The following is a 26,838-nucleotide window of genomic DNA, read 5'->3' as shown; positions in this document are numbered from 1 at the left end:
ACCCACGTTATTTTCTGGTTCCCAACCAAATCTTAATCTGTGCAGCGGTTTAAGGCCACTTTTTTTAATTATTTCTCCTAGTTCTACATAAATATATGTTAGTGACATCGTAAGTCGTAACGAACACTGAGGGATGATTGAGACCATACTAAATTCTGAGTTGATATCAAGTGGAATTTTGTTTTTAAATTATTACTTTTGCGATGGAAAATAATATAGATCCAGATCCATCATAGATCTAGTGTGATTTTTTTTTCTTAGTAGATCGTATGGACGTTAGTGACACCGTAACGAATACTGAGGGCTATGATTCAGACAATGATTCCGAGTTGATATCAAGTGGAATTTCATGTCTGAAAATTCATAAAAGTTTTTTAATTATTTTCACACTTTCAGTTTCATACTTATGTGACGGAAAATTCCGCCGATATCAAATCAGAATCAGTCCGAATCACCCCTGTTTTCGTTACGATGTCTCTATTACCCTGTATGCTTCTGCCATTACATTGTATTGAGAAGCTGCAGTAGTTTTAGGCGGATGAGACGTTCGTTATGTAAAATTGACGATTCAAAGTGTAACTATGTTACCTACTGAATAAAGATATTTTTGAATTTGAATTTATTCTTGAATAATTATGTACCCGAGTAATGAGAAAATAGGTAATTATCACGTTAAATCTCGACAGCGGCATCTATATTATTTTTGGGGAACGTAACCTGGAAAGTCCCTCATTAATGTGAAATAGTAACAATATTCTTAAATGGGAAATAATAATAACAAATAATAGTTATTATCACTGAATGTAGTTTATTGATATAATATGACTACAGATAAAAGTCGCCTACACGTGTTACACTGATACGTAGAGTTAATTCATTTCAAATAACTATACAATACACCAAGTTATTATTATTATACATAATAAAATATTAAAAAGCAGAGCAGTGTTAAACCATTCATTAAGAAGTAAAAATATTTGTTTTACATAATACCTAATCAAATTCCGTTATCAACTTTATAAATAAATTTACAAGAATGACATGGACCAAGCGATTTAAAATGCAACATGATAATTACAATTTGGGGTCACATAGAGACTAGTTACACTACATATCTAAAATAAGCCCATTCTCATTACATCACATTAAAGAACAAAGGACTGGACTTCGCATGTTAAAAGGACTTGATTACATTTACTGGGGCTCCTTAGCGCTCTCAGGTTGCTCTGGATTGTGCCTGTGAAAATAAAAAAAGATACATTAACATAGAATCTAAAGTTGCAATACTTCCAATTGGATACTTTCAAAAAGATAAAAGATGTTTTTGCAGCTTGTAGATGAGTTTGAGTACAATGATGATACTTATACGACGAAAATCGTATGGTATGTCAAAAAAGCTGCTAACCGAGCTGCTCCACATTTAACGTGGACCTATGACGAGGCAGCGCAGTTTGAGTCGTCGTTAAGACGCTACTATTATTAACATGGTCATCGCATGATAGCTTTTATGAGGTTAAGTGTATCGCTAGTGAACAGTGGATAGCATACCTAGTCGGGCCAAGGAAACGCTCAGCGGATGCATAGTGTTGTGGATCGTAGTCTTCGGAGGAGACGGCGCGGGTGCGCGCGGCGTTGCGCATGTACTCGCGGAAGGCGCGGCGCAGCGGCATGTTGTCCGGCACCGGCGCGCTGCGCTCCACCGCCTCGCGCACGCTCACTGCCACAATAAACTACCGTCAACATACTATCTAATACAATCACGCCAACTAACGAAAGCGACTTTGGAAGACGGATTCGGAAACAGCAAACAATAGTCACGACAACAAAGTCATAAATAAACATTTATAACAATAACGACTCCTCGGTTACGTACGTACGGAACGGAAAACCTAAACCAACAAAATATGGTAAATCCTTTCAGTATAAGAGGAAAATAATATATCCGTAATAAATGTATTGATTATATTATCTTAATGTCAAAAACCGCAATTAAAAACAGGTGTTTGAGTTAGCTATATTCAATTGTTAATATTGTTCGTGAATTCCCAATACAGGTACACAAATGAACAGTAACATTTACTTGACATCAAAAGCTATATAGATACAAATATTGATAAGCAAAATTAAAGTACACCAGCGTGCATGCGTAAAGAGGAGGAGGGTGGGGGAAGTCTGCACTGAAAGAAATATTCCCACCTGGTGGGGTTTCTTCTTCTTCTGCAAGTTTAGGCATGAACAAAGTAAGAAAATTTATTACATATTCCCACCCTGTCAAAATTTATATACTTCATATCTATTTTGGAGACAATGAGAGATATCAAAAAATAAATACTTCAAACAATGAAATTTTAATCGATAATAACAGTTCATCCCTTTTCGTTTTTTTTCAATCCTCTTTGTCGATATCGAAGAAGATATCGTAATTAGTTCAGTAAATAATAGTTTACATAGCGGTGCTAGCTTCTTCGTCCAACATGATGTGTGCAGCGAAACTGAACTGTTGGTCGTGTAGTTAGGTGGTCTAAAACGGCCACATTAGAGTAACTCATCTCAATTGCAATATTGCCTTGCAATTTGACATTTGCGCATATAAAAAGTAAGTGTGCACTGTCAACAAATATGAAATAGCAATGTTACTTTTTTAGACGAATTGCTTTAAAGTGGCCTTTATAATCACGGAATAAAAGAAACGCGCGCCATAGAAGTATGAGCAAATAGTTCATACTTTAACTTCGCTCCACTCGTCCGCAAACTTTACGACGCACGGAGCTCTGCGATTATATATTAAAAGGTCGTCTTGTGCATTATAACTTGCAGAGCAAAAAATCTATCCACTATCATGCAATTCCTTGCACGACAGGAAAGCTAAAAACCTTAGTATGATAATCAAAAAATTACGTTTGTATGCAGTATCTTACGAAAAATAAAGATAAAATTGCAGCCTATCACATAAAATATGCATAGCTGGTAAAGTTGCTATGGAATTCGAGAAGCAGTAGAGCTATGGTAATTATCTTTTTGCTGGAGTAGTAAAAGAGAGTGGGGTTGAACCGGCGACAGTGGTTTTCATACAAATTGCGCGTTAGGGAATTTCTTTTTCTTTTATTCCGTGTTTTTAACCCCCCAGTACTAAATGAGATAGGTTTCTGCTGCCCTACAATACGAGTAATACAGTGATAAATTATACATAATGCATCTGTACAAACTCGAATTAATAGTGAAGATGGCAAAAGTGATGTTTTTTGCTTACAGCATAGAATAGTAGTATTATTAAATATTTCGTAGACGCGACTCTTTCGGCCATGCATCAATTCGGCAATTCTCATTTATACACTTTTGATTATTTAAGCCGTAAGGGAGCGCGTGCGGACTGTCTATTTCGCTCGCACGCATGGGGTTAGACGGTACACACTGCATCTGTGCAGTGTCTGTGCAAGAACGATATTGTTGTATAGTGTCCCGGATGTTGTTTCTGGATGAATATTTGTCACAAAGTCTCGTTATTATAAGCTAAGATGATTCTTACTTTATACCCCGGAAACTCCATACGAAAATCTCATTCTTACCGTGTACCGCCTAACGCGTAAGTGCGAGCGAGACAGACAGTCCTCGCGATTTCCCTTTACTTTGCCATTTAAGACTAAAGAAAGACCCAGAGGGGATGAAGTCGGTGCCCAATACAAATTGGTGTGGGGCGGTCCTATATGTAGTATTTCTCTTTATTCTATGATTTACACGAAATATGGCAAAGGTACCTACAAAGTTCCAACTGTTAGGCTTAATGGTGCTCCACTTAAACAAATGCAGAGTTTTAAGTACCTGGGACATGGGGTCACCGATACTCTCCAGGATGACATGGATTTAGAGCAGAAGCCCAGGGCGCTGTGCGTTAGGGCTAACATGTTGGCGCGCAGGTTTTCACGTTGTACAAAGCAGATAAAAGTTACGCTCTTTAAGCATATTGTAGCTCACTGTACACGTGCAGCCTGTGGGTGAATTACACCAAAACAGCGTACAGGGCCATGCGCACCCATTATAATAACGCCTTCAGGGCGCTGAAAACACCCGAAATAAATGATTTTTTTAAGAGTTTTGATCAGGCTTTTCTTGTTGACAATGGGAGCAGAGTTGAAGCCCACAAAAGAGGCAGACTGAATGTTTCGGTTACCATTAAGAAGCGGTTCAAGCTGTGTGGGCGGTCTGTTCTGGCGCACGCATCGGCGCTTGCGAGCGGGCATGCCGGACATGTAGGCGTCGCTGTAGGGCTCCGGCGTGGCTGGGCGCTCCTGCTGCCGCTGTTGGTCGCGCGTGAACACCGGCACCCACTCCTCGCCCCAGTGCTGCAGCAGTAGCACTGGTGGTACCTACGAATTAAAACTATTTTTAACAGACTATTTAAGCTGTCAGTGCCGGCTACTATTTACTTAAAGTATGTAGTCAGGTCAGGGATCCTTTGGCTGTTAATAATAACCTGACACCAGGTTATAAATGAGGGCGGTCATTGATCTCCAACCACGGAAGAGAAAAGGACAGACTCCAAGAGAAGGTTCTCAATTCGACGTGAATGTATTTGTTTGTCTCCAGTCAATTTTACAAACCCAATCTTATAAGAGAAAGAACGCTTCATAGTCTTATAGATAATAACAACACCCCTAAAAAAACGTAAATTAACAATTGACACAAAGCAAGCGTCAGCGTCAAAAGGTCGCCACATTACGAAAAATCGAATCTAGCCTGAATGGATCTTTATAAATACTTTACACCACTTTAGTAAGCACACAAAAATAATCAATCTTAAGCTTAAATGTCTGTCCCCAATGAATAAATCAGGTTCATGAAACTGCATACAATTATATAAAATATTTATTACCAAATATTCAATACAAATAAGAACTGAAATCACATACGCGTACCATTTCCAGATAATTATATTTTTTGTAATAAACTAAACGAAAACTTTACAACCACGACAACATTTCACACTTTAATCGATTGATAATGTACACTCGAAGTTTCTAATATCGAGAACAAATTAAATCTTAGCAGCTATAACAAAATCTCTACGCGAGTAAGGCACGTTATGTGCTGTATTAATTAACGGTAATGAATTGGTAATCAAGTTGCGAAGTCAGTTAAAACTACATATAAATGAATAATGTATGATTCGGAAAAAGAGGTTATAGGGGCTTATTATTAAAAAGATTACTAGAAATATCCGGTATTATTAACGCTCTGTAGTTTTCATATATGTATTGCAATAACAACGAAACAAATAATTGACTTTGGGGACAATGAAGAGAATCGTCCATAAATATAACTTACGCCCCTCATCCTTAATGGGGTGCACATAAACCGTCAATAATCAGAAGACAACTCGCATCCACTTTTGATATGAAGTCATAAGATGGATACGGAACTGATATTAGGCCAAGATTTTTTTGTTCTATAATATCACTTTTTAAATTTATCTATACGACTATATATTATACCTACTTTGTGAAAGTTTTGGTTTGAAATAGTGAATTTACTTGAGCTTCCTACAACAATAGTTTGAAGTTCGATACACGAAAAAGGCACTGGATAACAAAGAGAAACATATGAATGTATGAAGAAACTTACAAATCGCACGTTGTCGGGGGTACCATTCCGCTCTGACGTCGCTGTTTCAGTGATCTCAATTTTGGGAATCCTGTAAAACATATATAGGTTTATATCCAGATCATATTGTTATCCATATTATCATATTGTGATCGAAGTTCCGTATATATGTAACTCGGTTGAGAAGTAACTGTTATTTAGCAAATAGGTGGTATATTTTTTTAACCGGTCATGATTTCAAGGGACCCTACGTTAGGGTTAGGGTCGTGTAACAGATCCCTTACCATAACCAGGGGCACGTGCCAACCCTGCAAGCTGGGTCTTTGAAACCGTGTCGTATTATAGATCTTTTAAACATGATTAAATTAACCTCATGTTGGCAGATCGCAGCGGCGACGACTCTGATGTTGACGTAGCTGTATGGTTGGGGGTGGTCTGATGCGAGGCGGCGGGTGAGGCGGGCGTAGTGGGCGACCCTGGCGCGGGCGGTGAGGGCGGCGCAGGGGGCGCGGATGGCACAGCGGGCTCTGCCGGCTCGGGCCCCGTCACCGTCTCGGGGGCGGAGGCGTACGCCGCGGCGCGAGCGCACACCGTGCACAGCTCTTCTTCCATGGGAGGGGCTGCCGGAGATGTCTGCATCGGCTCCCCAATCGCAGGAGTATTAGGCGGCGATGTCTCCATTGCAATGGCCTCGTCTTCTGTTTGGCTTGGCTATAGGAACATCATACAAGATCTAGGTTAAAACAGTCTGTGTTTTGAGTGGGAGGTGTTAGAATGCATGTTAATCTAAAAAAAGATTACAACACTATTAACTTGAAATTACTAATGAACAATCAACAAACTAATGAATTTGAGAAACTGCGCGTCACGCAATTGTTGGGTCAGTTCGTACCTTTCACTTGTTACATTCATACCGTAATTACTATGCATTGTAAACAATCACGCGACTGTAAAATGTTAGGTAAAGATTAATTTTCCACAGTAAGCTGAAAAAGTAACTTACCATGTATGACCGATCACAGATAAAAAAACCGCCTAATAAATAAACGGCCTATTTCAAGTGCCCTGCGTGCAGGATGGGCCCCGCATCTGGCCCTTACTCAGTTTGAACGTGATCGTTGAAAAAGTTGGATTTATTCACTTTACAAAGCCAATTGTCACACTAATGCATAAAAGTTACAAGGCTTTTACGTACCAGTCCTAAATTTCATTGGAAGAGATTACTACTTATTTATTTTTTATTTTTGTATCTTTTTCTTGTGTATGTTAGGTTACATTACGTTAGTTCACGTTACGTTATGTCCTAAAAATAGTTTTAAAGCCTTTAGATCTTAATTAAAACACATAATAAAGGGTTCTTATGTGAGACTATGATAGATATGAGACTCCCGATATTTAGCTCATTTATTTAGTTCCCTTTAGCTCTTTTTTATCCATATAGTACCTACTTCTAGTTCTGAAACCCTACAAGAATAATTATGGAATTATAAAACACGCTTACTTCCTATATATGGGGAAAGTTAAACCGAGTTATACAGGGTGTTAGTGACATCGTAACGAATACTCAGAGGGTAGATTCAGACCATGATTCTGAGTTAATATCAAGTGGAATTTTCCGTCGCAAAATTCATGTTATTTTTTTAGTTTTTTTAAATTATTTTCAATTCTATACTTTTGCGATGGAAAATTCCACTTTATATTAACTCAGAATAATCAGCTGAATCATCCCTCTCAGTATTCGTTACGATGTCACTTACACCCCATACAAGTACATACAGTAGCCATACAAGTAGGTATGGGTGTTAGTGACACTGTAACAAATACTGAAGGGGATGATTCAGACCATGATTCTGAGTCGATATCAAGTGGAATTTCCTGTCGGAGAAGTCATGACAATTTTAGAGCTTATTTAAATTATTTTCCGTTCCATACTTTTGCGACGGAAAATTCCACTTGATATCAACTCAGAATTATGGCCAGAATCATCCCTCAAAGTTTTCGTTACGATGTTACTAACACCCTGTATAAGCCCAAACCCGAGGGGATTCATTGGTCACTGTAGAGTTGCACTATCCACCACTGGCTCTATCATCGAATCAGATTGTGGCCACCGTGGTCTAGAGATTAGCGTGAGCTCACTATTCAGAGGTCCTGTGTTCGATTCCTGGCTGGGGACATGTCATACAAAATTTCACTTTGTGACATTGCCTCTATTATGGACAGAACTTTGCAGGCTGAGATTAGATTGATGAAAAAATTAGAAAAGATGAGGTATACTTACCGAACACAGGAAGGTTCTGCGGCGCACGTAGGGTTGTATGGCGTCCATGTGTGGCGCAAGGCGGTGCAGGATCTGATTGAGGTTCTCCATGCTAAGCGTCGTGATCAGCTGCCGCACGGGCTCCTCGAACCCTGATATGGCTTGTTCCTGTTACCAATAACAATCCGCTAGATTACAACTTAGTCAAGGAGATGCCCTTTACAATACTTTTTTTCAGATGGATCGTGATTGACTTGTCTCTCACTGTAAGGTTGTTACACAGCCGTGGTAGCCCAATTGAAAGAACGCTTGACTCTCTCAAGGTCTTAGGTTCGAATCCAGCACGGGCCAAAACCTAAACGTATGATTTTCGAAATCGTTTTTCCAATTATTTTTTGGATCATAAATGATTATCACGTGCCTAGTGGCGAAAGAAGACATCATGAGGAACCCCACACACCCGAGAAATGCGTTTCGGAGGTATGACCTGACCTGTATTGGGCTGGTGTTCCAGTCGCTTCTGTAAAAGACCGGACCTGTCAAATCTTCAGGTTAGGTAAGCGGATCCTGTGAAAACGGAATAACGCTAAGGAGGTGAAGGAGATGATCGTGATTGTTTTTTCTCACTTAACTACTTGGCCGGACAGATGGGGATTGCTGAGGTCTCTCACCCGTGTTTCGAAACGTCGAAACAGAAGATTTCTATGGAATATGTCGCGAAACACTTAGGTATGCTATCAACTATAAACATCTTGTTCACAGTTACCTAAAATTCTTGCCTCCAAAACGCTCCTAGTTCGGCCTCGATGGGCAAGCCCTTATGAAAGTGTGTATACTTTATTTGTTTAAAAAGAAATAGTCCTGTTCCCGTAATACCCATTTGCTTACATTTTTCTAGGCAGCTTTCTTTTACAAGTTGTCTGGAAGAAATTTCTGTAGAGCATAGCATACATAGAGGGTGTTAGTGAAATCGTAACGAATATTGAGGGAGTGATTCACACCATGATTCCGAGTTAATATCAAATGTAAATGTTCGGTCGGAATGAACAGAATTGGAAAATACCCCCCGGCAGATCTTCTGCCGTGTGGGTTGTGAGGTGATTTGCCAACCTCATCAACCCTGGTAACGATTAATCACGTAACGATTACTCACTTACATTAGTAAATAGTAACCGGGACCAACGGCTTAATGTGCCTTCCGAAGAAGTGGTGGAAGCGTGGTGAAGATCCATTTGATTTGAAGAAGGAATGCGTACCAAATAGGCCCTGTAAATGAGGCGCATGCCATCGATGCCCTCCCGGCAGCAGTAGGTGACAAGCGTGCACACGTCGGTATAGAGCCGCGAGAACATCTGGTAGAAGCGCGCGGCGAACGCCTCGCTCGTGGAGTCAGACATGACGCACGCGATCACGGCCGGCAGCCGGCAGCGGATCAGCGCCTGTAGCGTCATGTACACGTCCACCTCCGGACGAATCGGCGTTATCGAGTTCTGGAAACAAACATTGTAACTATACTTATATACAACCACAATAAAAAAAAATCGGATGGATGTACACCATGAGATGGATGTACCCTGTGGATGTATCATTGACTAGCCCAATCGGGTATATAATCGTGAACTTATGTTACACTAAGCTATCGCCCATATAATCCATAATGTATAAAAGACACAATCTCGCTGTGTCGGTTCCTACGGTAAATTAGCACGAGGTCAATTTGGGCGTATTTCTAATGTACTCGTAAGCCTATTTATAATAGAATAATATACCTTATTTTAAGTGATTTGTAGAAAAGATTCTTCTAAATTACAATGTACCTTATACATTTATAATGTACATTGTGGCGCATACATTTTCTTTTTCATTATAACTTGAAGTACGTTCTGTGTAATATAACTTGTAATCATTATTACTTATTTTTATATTAAGCCAATTAAAATGACTGTATTCATTGTTTATTTCGATTTGCGCACAAAGAACTTCGGCGACCTGCGGCGAGTTTCACTGTACCTGTTCCTGTCATTATACTCGTACTTTTTTATTGTCATTTAATGACTTAATCGTAGTGTTGCAATACCTGGTAATTTTACATAAAAAAGTAAATTACTTTAAAATAGAACTAGCAAAATAATATTTTAGGTAAAGGTTATGTTATGATATTTCTTGAAAATTGACAGTTGTCAAGCATGGCTTGTCAAGGCTGATTCTTTTTACAAAAAAAAATTGAATAGTATTAAGAAGATCCTATTTAAATAATTTCTTTGTCCACCACTGTCTATCATTGTCATGGACTAAGATATTTAAAAGACTATCGCCGGCAAGACACCTGGCAAGATAGCGGGACTACTTGCAGATGGTGGCTGGAAGCGCCTGGATACGTAAGGCTAAAGATAGGGCATTATTCATCACTCGACATCCCACACTACATCGACAATGCTTTTAGAATGAGCCAGTAACTGGTCAGATGGTATTAGGGTAACCTAGAAAAGCTCAATGAATGTAGAATAGATATTCTATATTAGGACATTTCAAGATTATGGATTACAGGTTTAGTCTATTTATGTATACAAATAATATAAACAGCGTCTTAAAATAGCAACACAGTGTTCCTAATGTCGGTCCAAAATTCGAATTGGGGTTGTGACGTTCGATTAGGCACTTTGTCAGACGTGGTGGACGGGTGGTTTCTATCGGGATCGAACCTGTTCGGGGGTAGCTCATATATAAAATATGTATATGTACCGATGCGCGATGAGCAATCTCAGATGGAGAAACGAATATTCTGCCAAACTGAAGTGGGACTGGGCCGGACACGTTTGTCGGATGCATCCGGAGCGATGGGCACGAGTCGTTACTCACTGGATACCTCAGGGCGGGCATAGAAATCGAGGAAGACCGCGTAAAAGATGGTGTGACGACCTCAATGCTTATCGGAAGGATTGGCCGGAGATCGCGCAAAGTCGAGAGGAGTGGAAAAATCAAGGGAGGCCTTTGCCCAGCAGTGGGATCGAATAGGCTAAATAAGATAAGAATTAAAAATCATTAGGACAGTCGATACTTATGACTAAAAACGTTAGGATGATATATTTTTGGCATTGCAATAGTGGACCGTCGAAAGTAATCCTCACCATGTTGTTAATGAAGTCCGCGTGCTGCTCAATGAAGAAGTCAGCGACGGCCTGGAAGGCATTGTCGCCGTCGGTGTTCCCGGAGCGCGCCAGCAGGTCGTCGATGTAGTTGCGCAGTAGAAGGCGCAGATGCTGGAACTCATTGGGCATCAGCGGCGGCTCGCCGGTCGCCGACGGCAGCTGCTCCGACAGGAACAGCTGACGAGCCTGCTCGAACAAACGTATGCTATAACGTAGAATAAACGATAAAACTACATACACAAGACATACTATCTGCTGCGAGCAAGCTTGGAGCGAGCTTGATTTGCCTCTTGTAAGCGAACCTAAGGCTAAGAAGGGTGAGATTGTAGGCTTCGTAAAAGGTAAAAATTCCTATATTATTGGCACTGAACCCTATTAATATGAAATACAATCTTGAGAAATAAGTCATAACGGAATAATACTTACAATGGCGACCATGAGAGCATTAACCCAGGATTCCTGCGATGGAGAACTGTTTAGCAGTTGCACTAAAGTTTGCATGTGATTCTGTAACAAAATCATTATGTTATAGCTAAATCTTAGAGCAACAAGGATCTTCTACGCACTGGGGAGAGTAGCGTTATTTCTCAATATTATATTAAATGTTTAAAAGAGACTAGATACCATACCGCGAGTAAAATTACGCATAATAGACATATAACAGTAACATAGAGCAACACGGACCTCCATTGGAGAGTAAATATAAATACATATTATATGAAGAAACTGATAAACACATTGGCGCACGACCCAAAGCTTTAGGAATAAGAAGCGGAAATTTTGCACAAAGCTTCGTTTCTAATGTAGTATTTTTTGCAATCCAAACTCTCGCACCTCGTACTTTGTATGTGTGACGAATGTGGTATGTTGCGTGTTTATTTTGCGAGTGTGTACTCGTACTCTTACTTTAATGTAAATATACGATAAATGTGTTGCGCTTAACTACATTTGTACTTTTGGTATCTAGAGCACTAACAGGTAAAGGGTTTTCATGTAGAGGATGAACACATTTTTATAGTTCACCTGAGTGATGTTAGTGTTGCGGTCACGCAGCGCCTCAATGTTCTGTGCGGCGGCGCGGTCCGCACGCAAGCGCTCTTGCTGAGCTATCTGGTGCTGATGTTGCTCCCTATAAACACATCATTACAATTATAGATACACGCCACTCGACTACTCTTGGCTTCGACTCTATTCCGAAGAACGACATCGATAGTATAAATTGGCATGAAATAGATTAACGTTAAGAGTTTCCAAATCACATTTAGGAACAATATATTAAATTGACCGTTTTTGTAAATGATTTGCTCTTTTATTTATTATTTTTAATAACTATATAATGAAAGACAGATTACACAATTACTCTACTAAGTAGGTTACTATAATTAAGTAGGTTGATGGTCGCAGACGATTTTACCCCGTAGGAACCAATAGCTTATAATAATGTAATTTCTACGTATGGCATTGCGGTTTGCGAGCATACCTGCGCCTCTGCAAGCGGCGACGGGCGTGAAGACTGTCGCAAGCGAGGAATCTGTCGTATACCAGGTTAGCCAGCGATATGGCGGCGGCGCGCGTGGTGGTGGTAGCGCGGCGCAGGTGCAGGCTCGCTGCGAGAAGCACACGCTATTTTGAATATATTACTTATTTATAGCCAAACTAAACTGATTATTTCCTCCAAATTGATACACACTCCCATGCTAACATTTTTGAAAGTCAACGAAAATCCAGTGTAAAATGATAACTTACGCTGTCGTGCTTGCCCGTTAGCTTGATCTTGACCGGCTTGGGCGCCGGCTTGGCCAGCATGTCCGGTCTGAGCACCTATATTACCCAGGCCTGCCAAACCGCCCAAGCTAGCCAGGCTGCCCAGGGTGCCCACTGCGCCTAGCCCTCCCTGGGCGCCTGCGGTCGCAGCTGAGCCCGCACCCGCCTGCTGGGGCCCTTGAGCGTGGAGCACACCTTCCATTCCCGGCACGAGCCCCTGCCGTATCACTGACGATACGATGTTCTGCAGAAGATCAGCGCTCGGCGGCCCACCCCATGGCATCGCACCCAAATAAACTAAAAAACAATCTTTACTTTATTAACTGCATTACATTGTGTTACCAGCTGGAGAAACTTTTACAAATATTAAGCAAAGCCATCTATTAGGATATTACAACACGTGACAAGCAATAAATAATAACCGGAATACGGAAGTATTCTATGTACCATAACAGCACATGCGACATTAATTGACGTTTCATGCTACTACAATAAAAAAAGCACACCGACATACGAACATTTGTACGCTTATTATCTGTTATTATCTTAAAGCAAACACTAAGAGCAACCAAATAAAATTTAAGACTTAAGTAAAAAAAAGAGAACTAACTGTCAGCTCCGAAATGGGGTTGAGGGTTGTTACCTCCATCGGGCTGTAGTGGCATGGTCGACGGCAGGTGGCCGACGCCGTTGGCGTTGAGCCCGCCGCCGAACCCGGCCATCTGCACTGAGTGGGGTATTTCCTCCATGCTCATCACTACTTCCACACCTTGGCCCAAACCTCTAAACAGATTCTCGAAATCTACAACAAAGTAAATATTATTATTATCCAAAATGATGTTACTGGTAAACTAATTATTATGCTACTTCTAATTAATGAAAAATCTTATTGACAAAGGGCTGATTTTACAATAAACGGATAAATGATTTGTCAATGGATACAAAATTTTGTATAAAAAATCTGAAAGACTTTATTCTACGGAATTTCACGAATGAGAAATCGGCCCTTAGTCACTAAATGCATGTGTGTGTATGCCATCACTTTTGTTACAACATTCGATGATTTTCTTGGAAGATGGGGGACCTTACCAAAGAGCACCTGTCGACGATTGCCTTGTCCAGCTTGATTCTGTTGGCCGGGGGGGTTTGCCGGATCCGCTGCGTTAGCTTGTTGCCCAGATTGATTCTGAGCTCCGGCTTGATTAGGAGCTTGATTCTGCTCTCCTTGTGGCTGTTGGTTGGCAGGTGTGGTCAGCCCATTTAGTAGGGCATTCTCTAAAGCGAAAGCGATAGGCATTCTTGTCTCTATCTCTACTTGATAAGTGATAGGGTCTGGTTGTATGTTGATGTTGACACCTGAAGGCTGGCCGGGGTTCCTGCCAGCCTGGCTGTTGGGCGGGGCGGGCTCGCCGCTCGTGGCGTTGGCGCTGGCGGCGGCTGCTGCGCTGGCGCTAGTCTCTGTGGCTGTAGCGCTGCCGTTACCAGACGGGTTCGCATTGTTCTGTTGTTGCACCCGCCGATTCGGTTGCACTACGTTTATGTGTGCCTGATGGTAGATAATGACAATAAATTAAATTTTATCTTCAAAAATGAATGAATGAAATGAATATTTAAATATAGCAAGACTCACTTGCATAGGTATCGGATGGCGTAAGACAGCTTCTGAAGTGAGCCGTGGGTTACGTTGGCCCACTTGGAAATTGATGTCGCTGACTGCGTGATACGCGTGCGCGAAACTATGTATAATATCAGATATCATGTCCACAGTGCGTTGTTCCCTCTGTCGCTCTTCTTCGGTATATTGCGGAGGCTGTAACAAATATTTTATATAGCTGGGTGAGAAGATGATCAATTAACAAATAAACGAATCAGTTGTGGTGCATACCTCAGGATTGTTGGCTGCGCGCAGCATGGTGATGTAAGTGGCGCGGTATGGCGAGAACTGATCCTGCAGGTTCTCCAACTCTTCAACCAGTTGGCCCAAGTCGCGAGGCCGCGAGTGCCGAGCACGCAGTGCTCGGATGGCCCTGGGATGTCTTTGGTTCAGCATTATTGTAGTACAAGTTTTGTTTCTAACAGTATATACACATTGAAATGGTAAAGCAACTCTACGATGCGAGGTTGGGAAGAATTTAGATTAATGAGCAACATTCCAAGAAGCTTTCCTAAAGGTACTTCTAATAGCAGTGAGAATTCAATAAATATAGTTTACCTGCGGCGAGCATTCTGCGCTCTGGTTGCGGCATCAGAAGCGTCCTCGCCATTTTCATCAAGCATCGGCTCAATCTAAACATAAATATTAAATGCTTAATTCATATCAATCTACCCAAATAAATAATATAACATAAACTTGTAACTACCAACTACATCGCAAATAAGAACAACACTTATGGAATTTAATACTTCACTGTATCTCGAGGGTGCCCTAATGCCCTAATGGGGTGGGCAGAGCCACAAGTAATTAGAAGAACCGGCAGCCACTCTTGATACGAAGTCATAAGATGTATATGACTAATCGTATGGTGATAGTCACCTATCACCAGCAGTGCATGCAGTTAGCATCATTATTACAAACTATTTCTACAAATGCGATTGGATGCTGATATAAAATATTAAGCTTCTATAAATATTAAACATTACAAAGGAGCATAAACATAAACGAAGAATAACCGATGCAATAACAAAATAGGTTTTAGTAATCAAGCAGCCTTTCCTAATTTACAGATACTTTACAGTGAATGAGTACTTCTACTTTTACTTAGCTTTGAAAAAGCATGTTGTAACAGAACAGTTGATTGTTTATTAGTACTTTTCGATTACTAACTTATTACGTGTGGGTTTTTAAACATTACATGCAACATGCACAGCAAGGAAAGCACATCATATATTGGATGTTAGTGATGAGCCAGCGGCCTGTTACCATACACACGACAATGAACGATTTTCAAGATCACTGTCGAAAAAATGTGTTCACGCCACGCTATATCTACAGTTAATCGACAAACCCAACACCTCAAGTGTCACAATGGGCACTGATATACCAATAATATCATTTACAATATTACCTCTTCCTGTGTCGCACCCGAGGCGGGTTCATTGTCCATAGACTCTACGGGGGCGTCACTGCTAGCTGGTGCAGAATTTTCCTACAGTAAGCACATTAAGAACATAAACAACTACTTATAGAACGTATCTAATTCATTCTCCTACAAATGAGCACCTTGCAGCCTGCAGCGTCTTACATAAATAGTAATGCTTAATTCAATACGGTATTTATTGATATTGACGTAAAAGTTATAATTATAATTTCTATGAAAACGGCATTATATATTTTTACTTTTACACATTTGTGGTTCTATGCAAGAGTTATGACTGGGAGGTGCCCAAGAAATCAATTTATCACTACGTAGACGTTGAAACACTTATAACGACATACAGAACTAAGCAAATCCAAACAAGAAAACAAACCATGCATAATATATCAATCATCACTATATCAAATAATATCTCAAATAATCAATTTCTAAGATAAAATAGAGGAGAAAACTTAATTCATAGGAAATTGTAGCTATTTTAAGTATCAATGTTAGCAGTCTAATGTCTTTCAAAACATATAGAGTGCGAACTAGTGTTTTAAGATATTAAATGTTTATGACACATCATTAAACTAACAATTAATTATTGGATTTCTACAAGTTAGATCTGTTTGTTTAATAATTTTAAATGAATCATTTCTCCAGCACACCCCTACTCGTAAAATAATACTTACTGTGATATTTTAAGCAATATTCCCGAGACTATGGAGAAAATTAAGTTGTTGCCTTCCATGATTATTGTTTACACAACTCGACGTGCGCAATCAAACAAATACAAACAACATTTCAATCAAGAGCTGATAATAGTGTAGTATAATTTACAAGTCTGATGCAGCTAAATATAAAATAATTATATTTTTTACAATTAATAGCTGTTTTAAACAGTGAAATATATTTATCTCATTTTTAAGTTTTGTTGCTGTCGGGTATTTTTTGACCTTTCTCCCTAAACAGCGTTAGAGTGTAGCGATTGTTACCTAACTAGCTCTATAGAATAAATTCCTTCTGATTTCAAATATTTGTATTTAAACTGAGGTTAACATGAAGCTTTTGAAACATTAAAAATAGGTACTTCATGAATGCCCATATAATGCGGATTGCAGACCGGGAGCTTAGCTAAGTTAGTTGAGCTTAGTTCGTATAGTTAAAGCAGGAGCCTCAACAGGTGTACAGGAGTACATCATGCCGCCACCGCTTCATTTGAGCTTTATTCTATACGATCGTTGTCGCTCTCGCAAAAACATGTCTAAATTAACGAAAAAAAAAGAAGTTAATGTTAGCTATTCTTTTTTAATTCCTAGCCTGTTTCGTCCCACTGCTGGGCCTCCTCTTTGAGCTAAAACTTGTGTTTTTTTTACGTTTTTTTTATGCCACCCGGGTGCAGGATGTGGTTAAGTGGGACTCCCTGAGCGCGGCGACACCCGGTACACCCATTAAAACCCAACTGTGTCCCTGCCTGCACCAATTGGTGAGACACACGAGCGCACAAACATTCGTCCGTATGACTTATCTCAGTCCTGAGCAATCTCTTTCTATTCCATCTCAAACGCGTTCAGGTCGTCTCTCTATCGCTTTCTGGATCTGCCTCTGCGTCCAAGAGGTATCCACTCCGTAACAGTTTTTGCCCACCTATCATGCTGCATTCTCGAAAAAATGACTGGCCTACTCCCACCTTTAGCTTTGCGAGTTTTTTGGTCACTTCCGCTCTATGCAATATCTTTACTATATGTATTTATATGCCATAATTAATGTCGTAAGTCCATTAAAACGATATATTAGTGTTCCGGACCAAAATAGTAAAAGCCATTCTTATGGTGAGATTCTGTCTGTCTGATGCTAATCTGCTGAATATTTCGGAAACTTCTAATACTTATGTTCATTTTTCTATAGGTTATAATAAGCTAACACTAACTTTCATTTTTTCGTTAAATCTGACATGTTCTTGCGTGCGTTCTTCGTGTAGCTAGCAACGTTAGTACTAAAACTTATAGTAGAATGTGAATGTGGTGGCATGGTGTCCATGAGTCTTTAGCCATGCGAGCTATGCTAAACAAAACTTAACTTAGCTCGCGACCTGCAACTGGCCTAAATCGCATCAATTTTCGTTATTTTTAAGTTTTCATTAAGTTTTAAATGGCTAGTGTTAAATGAGTCCAAAATTTTCTTTAAAGTAAAATTGCATACTTCATCTTCTACGTGTTCACGAAGATTAGCGAGGGAGGTCCTGATCTCGGCAATCATACGTCGAATGAACTCCAAACGCCCGGTGGTTGGAGACATGGTCAGCGCCTGCTGCTCTTCCAGCATAAAACCAGGCTGACCCGCCATTGCCTTGTAAATAATAATATTATGCATAAATATTTATTTAAAAATGAAGCCTTGAGTAAAAACTTAAAAAGAACAGAAACAGAACAGGTTTAACAGAAAAATGTGATGGCCAGCAGTTAAAGGATTTTGTTTACTACCTTGAGCAAGTGGCGCACAACACGTAAAATTTTGTTGGCACAACCTGGTCCAAAGATCTCTGTTCAAATGCACTCTTACATTAGATAGCAAAATAAAACCAATAAAACGATTTATTAAAGAATTGTATAGGTAAGTAGGAATAAAATAAGTATAAAAGATTTGATGCACACAGAGCCGGGAACCCAGTGTAAGCGGCCCGCGGCGGCAAACAGCCAAAACGCCCGGCTTTTGGGACTGTGTGCATGTAGCTTAAGCCAGTTGTGTCATCCTCACCATAAGTCGCCTGATCTGTTGTTGAGCGCCGGTATTAGAGTCGTTCGTGGTGTTGGTGGCGGTGGCTCCCGAATTAGAGCTCTGTCGTGACTCCTGGCTTGGCGGCATGCGCTGAACAAGGTGCACCACCTTTCCGTGGACATCTATTCGACATCACATTTTTAAAAATATTAATAAGTAATAAAAGGAAGTCTTACTTAAAAATAGTCTGCAAATTTCTGACGATTCTGGAATATTAAGCGTTGCTGGTTTCAGTTCTTTAAAGGGGTCGGCAGTCAGTAGCAGTGTAGCTTGAGTATTACAACATGTGCGGCAATAAGCGCTGATATAACACGAGTCCACGTTGAAACTACCGCCTGTGTGCGGTGAGCCGCCTTCCGTACTGCTTTTGACGCGGTTTTGGCGTGCCGAAACCTAGATTATTTTAACGTGATGCTTGGTGTTACCAAAGCTGCCATGCGCATCATCAATAGTATTGTTTTCAGGTTTAGATCGTCTGCCTGTTCTAAAAATGCAGTAATAGATGTGCATATATTTGTACTAGTGTGAATCAAACTCGCTCTATAGAAAAGGAAGGAATGGAATTTTTTTTTTTTAGTATACATAAGATGGTAGTGGTGGGAAATCCGGTACACGATTGCGATTCGCTTTTGATTAATGTTTTCTTTACTAACCATATTCAGCAAGCTTCTTTTCATCTTGCATAACCCTCCCGCAGAATATAAGCCGTTGTTGGTGTGTTCCAATCCCCAAGTTCTCCCTCACTTTTTCTTTCAACTGCAGCACAGTCATCTGTGGAAAGTTCAAATTCAAATTCAAATTCAAAAATATCTTTATTCAGTAGGTAACATAGTTACACTTTGAATCGTCAATTTTACATAACGAACGTCTCATCCGCCTAAAACTACTGCAGCTTCTCACAACCTGTATAGCCGGGGAAAAGAAGCTGCAAGAAAAACCTCGGCACAGGGCCCTAGACGTTCTTTAAAAAAATAAAATTAAACATAAAACATAAAATATTGGTATACAATTGAGTAATTTAGCTGCCTAATATCAGTTCTCAGACAGTTAATCCCATGCATTCATATCTTCTAAATAATCACTAACTTTATAATAACCTTTTTTGCAAAGTTTTTGTTTAACTACTGTCTTAAAACAGTTGAAAGGCAAATTCTGAATGTCAATGGGAATCTTATTGTAAAAACGTATACATTGCCCCTTAAAAGATTTAGTAATCTTATGTAATCGACTGACTTGTAAAGCAAGTTTATTTTTATTCCTGGTATTAACAATGTGCCGATCGCTATTTTTTGCAAATAATCCTATATGTTTTTTTACATATATTAAGTTTTCAAAGATATATTGTGATGCCAAAGTTAAAATATTAATTTCTTTAAATTTATTTCTAAGTGACATCTTGGGTCCCAATTTGTAAATCGCCCGAATGGCTCGCTTTTGCAGAACAAAAATGCTGTTCATATCTGCAGCATGACCCCACAGCAAGATGCCGTACGACATTAGACTGTGGAAGTAGGCAAAATAAACTAATCGCGCGGTTTCTACATCGGTTATTAAACGAATTTTTTTGACCGCGAATGCTGCTAAGCTGAGCCTTTTGGACAACTTATCAATATGAGGACTCCATTGCAACTTAGCGTCCAAAGTAATTCCCAAAAATACAGCAGTATCCGTGAGGTCCAATTCCTTATTTTTTACAATAATAGAATCGAGGGGCCTACTAACATTCGATAACGTAAAATAAACATATTTTGTTTTATTTTCATTAAGTAGCAGGTTGTTTACAGTAAACCAATCCACTACCTCTGAAATGGCGTTGTTTACATCGTCAAAGGAATCTTGTCGTCTCTTTACTTTAAAAAGTAAGGAGGTATCATCTGCAAACAGCACCACCTCATGTTTTACAAGACTAGGTAGGTCGTTTATGTAAACTAGGAATAGAAATGGACCTAGAATTGAGCCCTGCGGGACGCCTATAGTGACGTTAGATCCACACGATCTGCAGCCATGCACATCAACCCTCTGAACGCGGCCACTAAGGTATGACTCCAAAAGAGCGATGGCATTATCAGTTATTCCATAGTGACGAAGTTTCGCGATCAAGATATCATGACAAACGCAATCGAAGGCTTTGGAAAGGTCGCAAAAGACACCAATAGCATCTTTGGACTCCTCCCAAGCCTGAAAAACATGATTTATTAACTCAACACCAGCATCGGTTGTTGAGCGACCCTTTGTGAAACCAAATTGTTTATTAGACATTAAATTGTTTAAATTGAAATGTTGAAGTAATTGCAGTAATAAAATTTTTTCAAATATTTTACTAAGCGTGGGTAGTATAGATATTGGTCTAAAATTAGTAGGGTCAGAAGTACTACCAGCTTTAAACAATGGAATGACTTTACTGTGCTTCATTAAATCTGGAAACACACCATTGTCTACACATTTATTAAATATACATGATAGATAGGGAGCTATGCAATCAATCACGGAGTTAATGACTTTAACAGAGAGACCATGAAGATCTGCAGTCTTTTTGATTTCTAAAGATTTAAAAGCTCTTAAGACGTCCCTAGGACTCACGTGTGTAAATGTTAGTTTATCTACTTTGGACGTATCTATGTGCTCCCTTACAAGTGATTGAGCGAGTGCAGGAGATGACTTCAAGTCCTTGGTAGTCGAAAATGGAATGTCAGTAAAGAATTTTTCAAAAGCTTCAGCAACTTGCTTATCATTTGTGAGTAGTTTACCGTCAATTTGTAATTGATACTCGAGATCGCGTGCTTTGACTTTTCCAGTTTCGCTATTAATAACTTTCCAAGTCATTTTAATAATATCTGAGCTACCTTTAATTTTACTGCTAACAAACATTGCCTTCGCGGTAACGCAAACACGTTTGAAAACTTTTGAATACTGTTTTACATAGTCGTGAAAAGCTACGCTATGATTGTATGTTCTTTCTTCGTAAAGTTCATACAACCTGTTTCTACTCTTATAAATTCCTACCGTCGCCCAGTCACTAAAAATTGGTGTGTCTGCTTTCTTAATTGTTTTTGCCTTAAATACTTTATTAAATTCCGATTTTGTTAGATTAAATAGGGAGTTATATAACAAATTTGGGTCATCACAGTAAGGAAGTTCTGGTAATTTGTTTGACATATTATCTTTGAATTGTTCTAAACGACTACTTGATATGGGATTGCATGTAACATCCTTTTTCAGTGAGCGGTCAGCAAATAAGTTGAAAGATATTTGTTGACCACAGTGATCTGACTTTAATTTATTAATTATTAATTTATCACAAGGTTCTAAGTTACTAAAAATATTATCGATACATTTCGCGGACTGTGACGTGATTCGGGTTGGTTCTGAAAAAAGATTTACAAGATTATAACACAGAAATAAAGATTTGAATGTAGTACTTAATGAGCAATTTTCCAGAATATCAATATTAAAATCACCGCAGACGATAACATGTTTGCTTTTATTACATAATTTGCATAAAGCTTCATCAATAACTTTCTCAAATAGATCATAAGATGAAGCGGGGGGTCTGTATACGCTCAATACAATAAGCCGGCTGAGTTCAATACAGGCTAGCTCAACAGTTCGCTCAACTGAGAGACTTACAATATCCGTTCGTTCCTTATATTTTAAACAATTACGTACTAATATTAATGAACCGCCACGGATAGCCGTCTCCCTGCTGTACGAGCTGGCAACCTGGTGATTATTGAAGCAAACGAACTCATGTTTTTTTAGCCAATGTTCAGTTACGCACATAATATCAACACAATTACTGTTTAAAAAAAGTTCAATTTCAAGTTCCTTGCCCAATATTCCTTGTATGTTTTGGTGTACCAGGTTGATTACATTTGTATTTTTCTTATTGCATTTTATATTTAATATGTCCTCATTTAACTTACTACAGCCAAAGTTTTTCTCTGTTGTCATTAAATTTAATTTAAATTACAAATGTCAGAAATAAAAATAGGCTGCTCAATAGGAGCAGACGCGTTAAAAGCCAACGAATTGGCTGATTCTAATGTAAAAAAAAAGGATAGCGACTTCGCTATTTGTCTTTTGTAAAAGTTAGATAGATAGTAATATCTACCTTTGGTCAAATAAAAATTCCTAACATAGGAATTCGTATCAATGAACTGAAATTTATTATAATAATCGCATACTAAAGTATGCAATGTCAGGTTTAGATCATGCCTAAACTTATTTTCGGAATTAAAAAGACGACGTGAAAAGCCTGAGTATAGGATAAACACACTAATGCCTAATTCCTTTACTATACCAATGACGAAGAAAGGCTGGAGCTTTCAATGTTTATTTTAAAAGCATTTCGCAGTGCAAGCAGTTATATATTACTATTTATAATAATATATTATCGCACAGCAATTATATCGATTCCTGTCCCTCCCACTTGTGCTAAGTCTCTCTCTCTGTCTATCGTGTGGGTTGTGAGGTGAATCTCCAACCTTAACAACTCTAGTGTCAGGGTTATTAATCAGCCGCCAAAGGCCCCTGACATGGCTCATGTAACGACTACACACGATTACTACGATTTCTGTGCTAAGTAAAATAAAAGATTAATTTAACTTCCTAGACCCTAGTGTTTATACCGTCGCTGTAGCATACACTAGCATTAAAACATATTTTCAGAGACGTACATTCGCAAAAACAGGCAACTGCAATTATGCGCATGTGCAAATGAAATATAAACAGTACTAGGATGTATTGATTTCTATCGGAAACTAGACCGTGATATAAATAGAAGGGATTCTAGGTATTATGACATCGCTGCTGATATACCTTTTTAAGTATTCCAAATACCTATCTATGTATAGTTAAATATACATTTAGTACACATATTTAAGCGGTATTTTCCGATGCACTTTTTACTTTTACGCTTTTTTTAATAAACTTGCAAACGAAATGAGTAAATGCCTCTGTAGTTTAGGGATTAGTCATTATCGGTACACCCTGGGTTCGATTACCGGTGGGGACACTATTATATCACAATCGCTTCAGCGGTCCTATTCCTAGTTCAGCTAGGATGTTGCTAATTAAATAACTTGATTTACCAATAAGTACGATGATATCCTATTTCGGCAAACACTTATGGTACCTCGCAATCCACTTGCTATTTCCTAGAAAGTTTATGTTACTAGTTACCATGACAGACGTTCGACAAAACCTCTTCGTTCAATTAACTTCATTCCGAAAAAAATTGGGCCTAGAATTTTTTACCTAGTAATCCAGGTAGTTAAGTAGATTTTTTTACCTGGATTAAAACTAGGGTGTCTTTTGTGATGTGTAATGTGATTTTTCAAAAAGGCGCGTTTTCACTATAAGGCGACTACATTCAACTACTGGCTGTTTGGCTCGCGATCTAGAGGTCCCGGTACGATAACAACAAACTTTGTGACCCCTTGTTTGGTGACGACATTGCAGAGTGAAAGTAAGATGATGATTCAACAGTCGATCCCGTACTGATTGCAGATATAGCAAACATGAGAAAAATGTTTTATTTTTTATTTAGCCTCTCATAATCATCTCTTGTGTGGGTTGTGAGATCAATGACTAACGTCATCAACCTACACAAGAGAAGATTATGAAAAGTTTGTTCTTATCGTACCCGGGACCTCTAGATCGCGAGCCAAACAGCCAGTAGTTGAATGTAGTCAACTTACATCACATTCAGATGTGATTTTTGTTAACAAAATCTGGCAAAAAAAACGCTAGTTTTAATCCAGGTAAAAAATTCTACTCTAAATTTTTTGGCTAAATGAAACTTTTTTCTTATGTTTGCTATATCTGCAATCAGTTTCTTTTTTATTACTACGAATGTGAGCAGATTTTTTATGAGCAAAGTTTCAGAAATAAAACTAGGTATGACTTCTTAGGCCTCTTTTCACCCTTTCTGTAATTTTTTTATTCGCCGAAAAGGAAAGTCAGGCATAAAATTTATGGAACATACATCAATTTTAGCCAGAAATCTAAAACAACCATCTTAAACAATATACATCGGCCAACCAAACAAAATTAAGTTAACAAGCACATGTCAAACAGGTTGCATACTAGCGAGATACCTATTTGATTCAACTGAGTTATTCATTCATTTTAAAATTAACAGTTGAAAATGACAGGTACAACTTAAAATAAAATTAGGAGGTGTCTGCAGGAATCGGGGTCACTGTAGTATAGGTTATATCAATTGAAGTCATAATATTTGCTCATTATTATATAGAAAACTCATAAACTAATACTTCTTTTGTTATTTTTGATATAAGCGTGATCTAAGGCAGATAATTAAAACTTCACTAAATAATATATATCACTGGTGACAGGATCCATATACACTTGAGTGTTGTTCTATAAGAAAATGATTCAATGTCAAGACTCGGACCAGAAGCTATAGGTATTAATATTGATTTTGTACAACAATAGCAGAATATAATATACATTTGCTTCAGCATCTTCACTATTATGAATTGAGAGCTTTGCTTTTTTTACTTAAAATGAGATTCAGTAAACAATACCTGTATATAGATTTTTGCAGTGCAGTATACCTACATCTGGTCCAGTACTGAAGACCAGAGTGCTCCTTAAAGGATGTCTATGTCTATTTCAAGGCATTGCTGTCGATTCCAGCAGATACTTTTTTTCAGTTTTAGATTAGTAAATCTATTTAATGATATTTATTTTAGTCATTTACCCTCAAGGTTACTCTAAATATTAAATTTTATGCTAAATGTTGTTGACAACAATCAATTACATATAAATAATAAGCTCCTGAATACAAAACTAAACAGAATAAGGCACTAATTGTAGGTACACAAAACCAAGACCTAGTGGGATCACCAAACTGTTGGAATAGGACAGAGTGTAGGTATATCAGTTTAGCTGTAGGACAAATGTCAGCAATAGCTCCATAGGTACAAAATTTTATTATACTGCAGGTAAAAATATTTGATTGCCGATTTATTTCCTTCAATAAGTGATTATTAGAAGGAATATGTATTGTATTTGAAAGTACTACAGTTTGCACAATGGTCATTTTAGTTTACTCTGTCACATAAGATTGTAGGTACAACGAAAAATTTTCTATTAAAAATAAGCAACAAAGTTATTGCTATGTTAAAAGGTATAATACTTATATGTAACATATTATCTAATATTAGTGATGTTTAATATAATACAGTACAAATTGGCAGTAAAATAAGAAGATTTACCATTTCTGAGGTAAGAAACTAAATACACCATATACCTACCAATTCAGAATGCTATTATTTTGTAGTATTAGGTAGATACTCAGTATTTCAATAGTGCCAACATAGTGCCGCAAGTACTTAGGTAGGTACCTAGCTAACAGTAGCAGTAGATTACTGTAACATGTATATAATGTAACTACATGCACTCAACCCGTTGCAATGAACATAATTATACATCTTGCAGGTTTGCCATTCCAATATGTTAGTGCAGTAGAAACAGCGTAATAAGTATAATGTTCGTTAAGACTATCTGGATTGCTATCAGTTATCGACGATTGACGATCACTGGCAAGCAGAAAATGGAAAGTCCCACGTACATGCGCATAATATTTCTATATAATAGGTATATCGATAAACTAAAAAAGATGCTTGCTAAAAAATAAGTAGGTACTAACCTCATCGTCTACAGAAAACGGGTGGTTGTTGGAGTCCAGTGTTTTTATCGTAAACTCGATCATTTTTCATACGAAAACATGAACGCCTCCCTGCACAGTAGATACATATTACACAAAGATCAATATCCCCGTTGAAGTTTTATAGCACATAATCGAGGAATCACGATAATACTCACCAATTTAACAACGAATTTTCACTATAATTACTTTTTCATAAAATATTTTTTGTTAAAGCCTGCTACAGTTGCTGATGAAAAAGAACTAGAGTCGGTAATCATTGAAATCATTAGTTCATGCGCAGTATAACTAGTGTCAGGTACTAGGTTCCAAATTAGAATCCATCAAAAACAAATAACACGTAAATATATCAATTAAAGTTAAATTGACACAATAAACTAATACGCAATATTTAAAAAATAAGTATAACTGTCTAAAACCCACAAAATCTCTATAAACACTATTAAATTGACTGAGAAAACAAACTTAAATAGAACTGTGATAGAATATAACTAGTATCGATTAGATATTTTATCGATT

The 26,838-nt window shown here is 38.4% G+C and overlaps 1 protein-coding gene across 3 annotated transcripts; it reads right to left on the bottom strand.

Annotated features, from left to right (window-relative positions):
- Positions 1-785: 785 nt before the first annotated feature.
- On the bottom strand, positions 786-26,693 carry LOC126379789 (large proline-rich protein BAG6). 3 transcript variants are annotated; one of them, XM_050028669.1, is made up of 23 exons: positions 26,478-26,693; positions 26,302-26,391; positions 19,280-19,397; positions 18,606-18,748; positions 18,051-18,197; positions 15,837-15,917; positions 14,984-15,057; positions 14,657-14,807; positions 14,402-14,581; positions 13,861-14,317; positions 13,415-13,573; positions 12,754-13,068; positions 12,488-12,614; positions 12,031-12,136; positions 11,434-11,514; positions 10,987-11,193; positions 9,115-9,348; positions 7,880-8,026; positions 5,969-6,309; positions 5,620-5,689; positions 4,169-4,364; positions 1,549-1,717; positions 786-1,237 (listed from the first exon to the last, which is right to left on the bottom strand). In XM_050028669.1, exons 2-23 carry the CDS (start codon positions 26,362-26,364, stop codon positions 1,195-1,197), a joined length of 3,609 nt encoding a protein of 1,202 aa, XP_049884626.1. In that variant the 5' UTR covers positions 26,365-26,391; positions 26,478-26,693; the 3' UTR covers positions 786-1,194. The 3 variants fall into 3 exon arrangements, with proteins under 3 accessions (XP_049884626.1, XP_049884624.1, XP_049884625.1); XM_050028667.1 differs by having other exon boundaries at positions 13,382-13,573; positions 26,478-26,692; XM_050028668.1 differs by having other exon boundaries at positions 13,382-13,573; positions 14,657-14,798; positions 26,478-26,692.
- Between the last annotated feature and the right edge of the window lie 145 nt (positions 26,694-26,838).

This window comes from Pectinophora gossypiella, chromosome Z (genome assembly GCF_024362695.1).
Source record: "Pectinophora gossypiella chromosome Z, ilPecGoss1.1, whole genome shotgun sequence".
Lineage (NCBI taxonomy): Eukaryota > Metazoa > Arthropoda > Insecta > Lepidoptera > Gelechiidae > Pectinophora > Pectinophora gossypiella.
The sequence above is the reverse complement of the archived record's forward strand: the minus strand, read 5'-3'. Positions and strand labels throughout refer to the sequence as shown.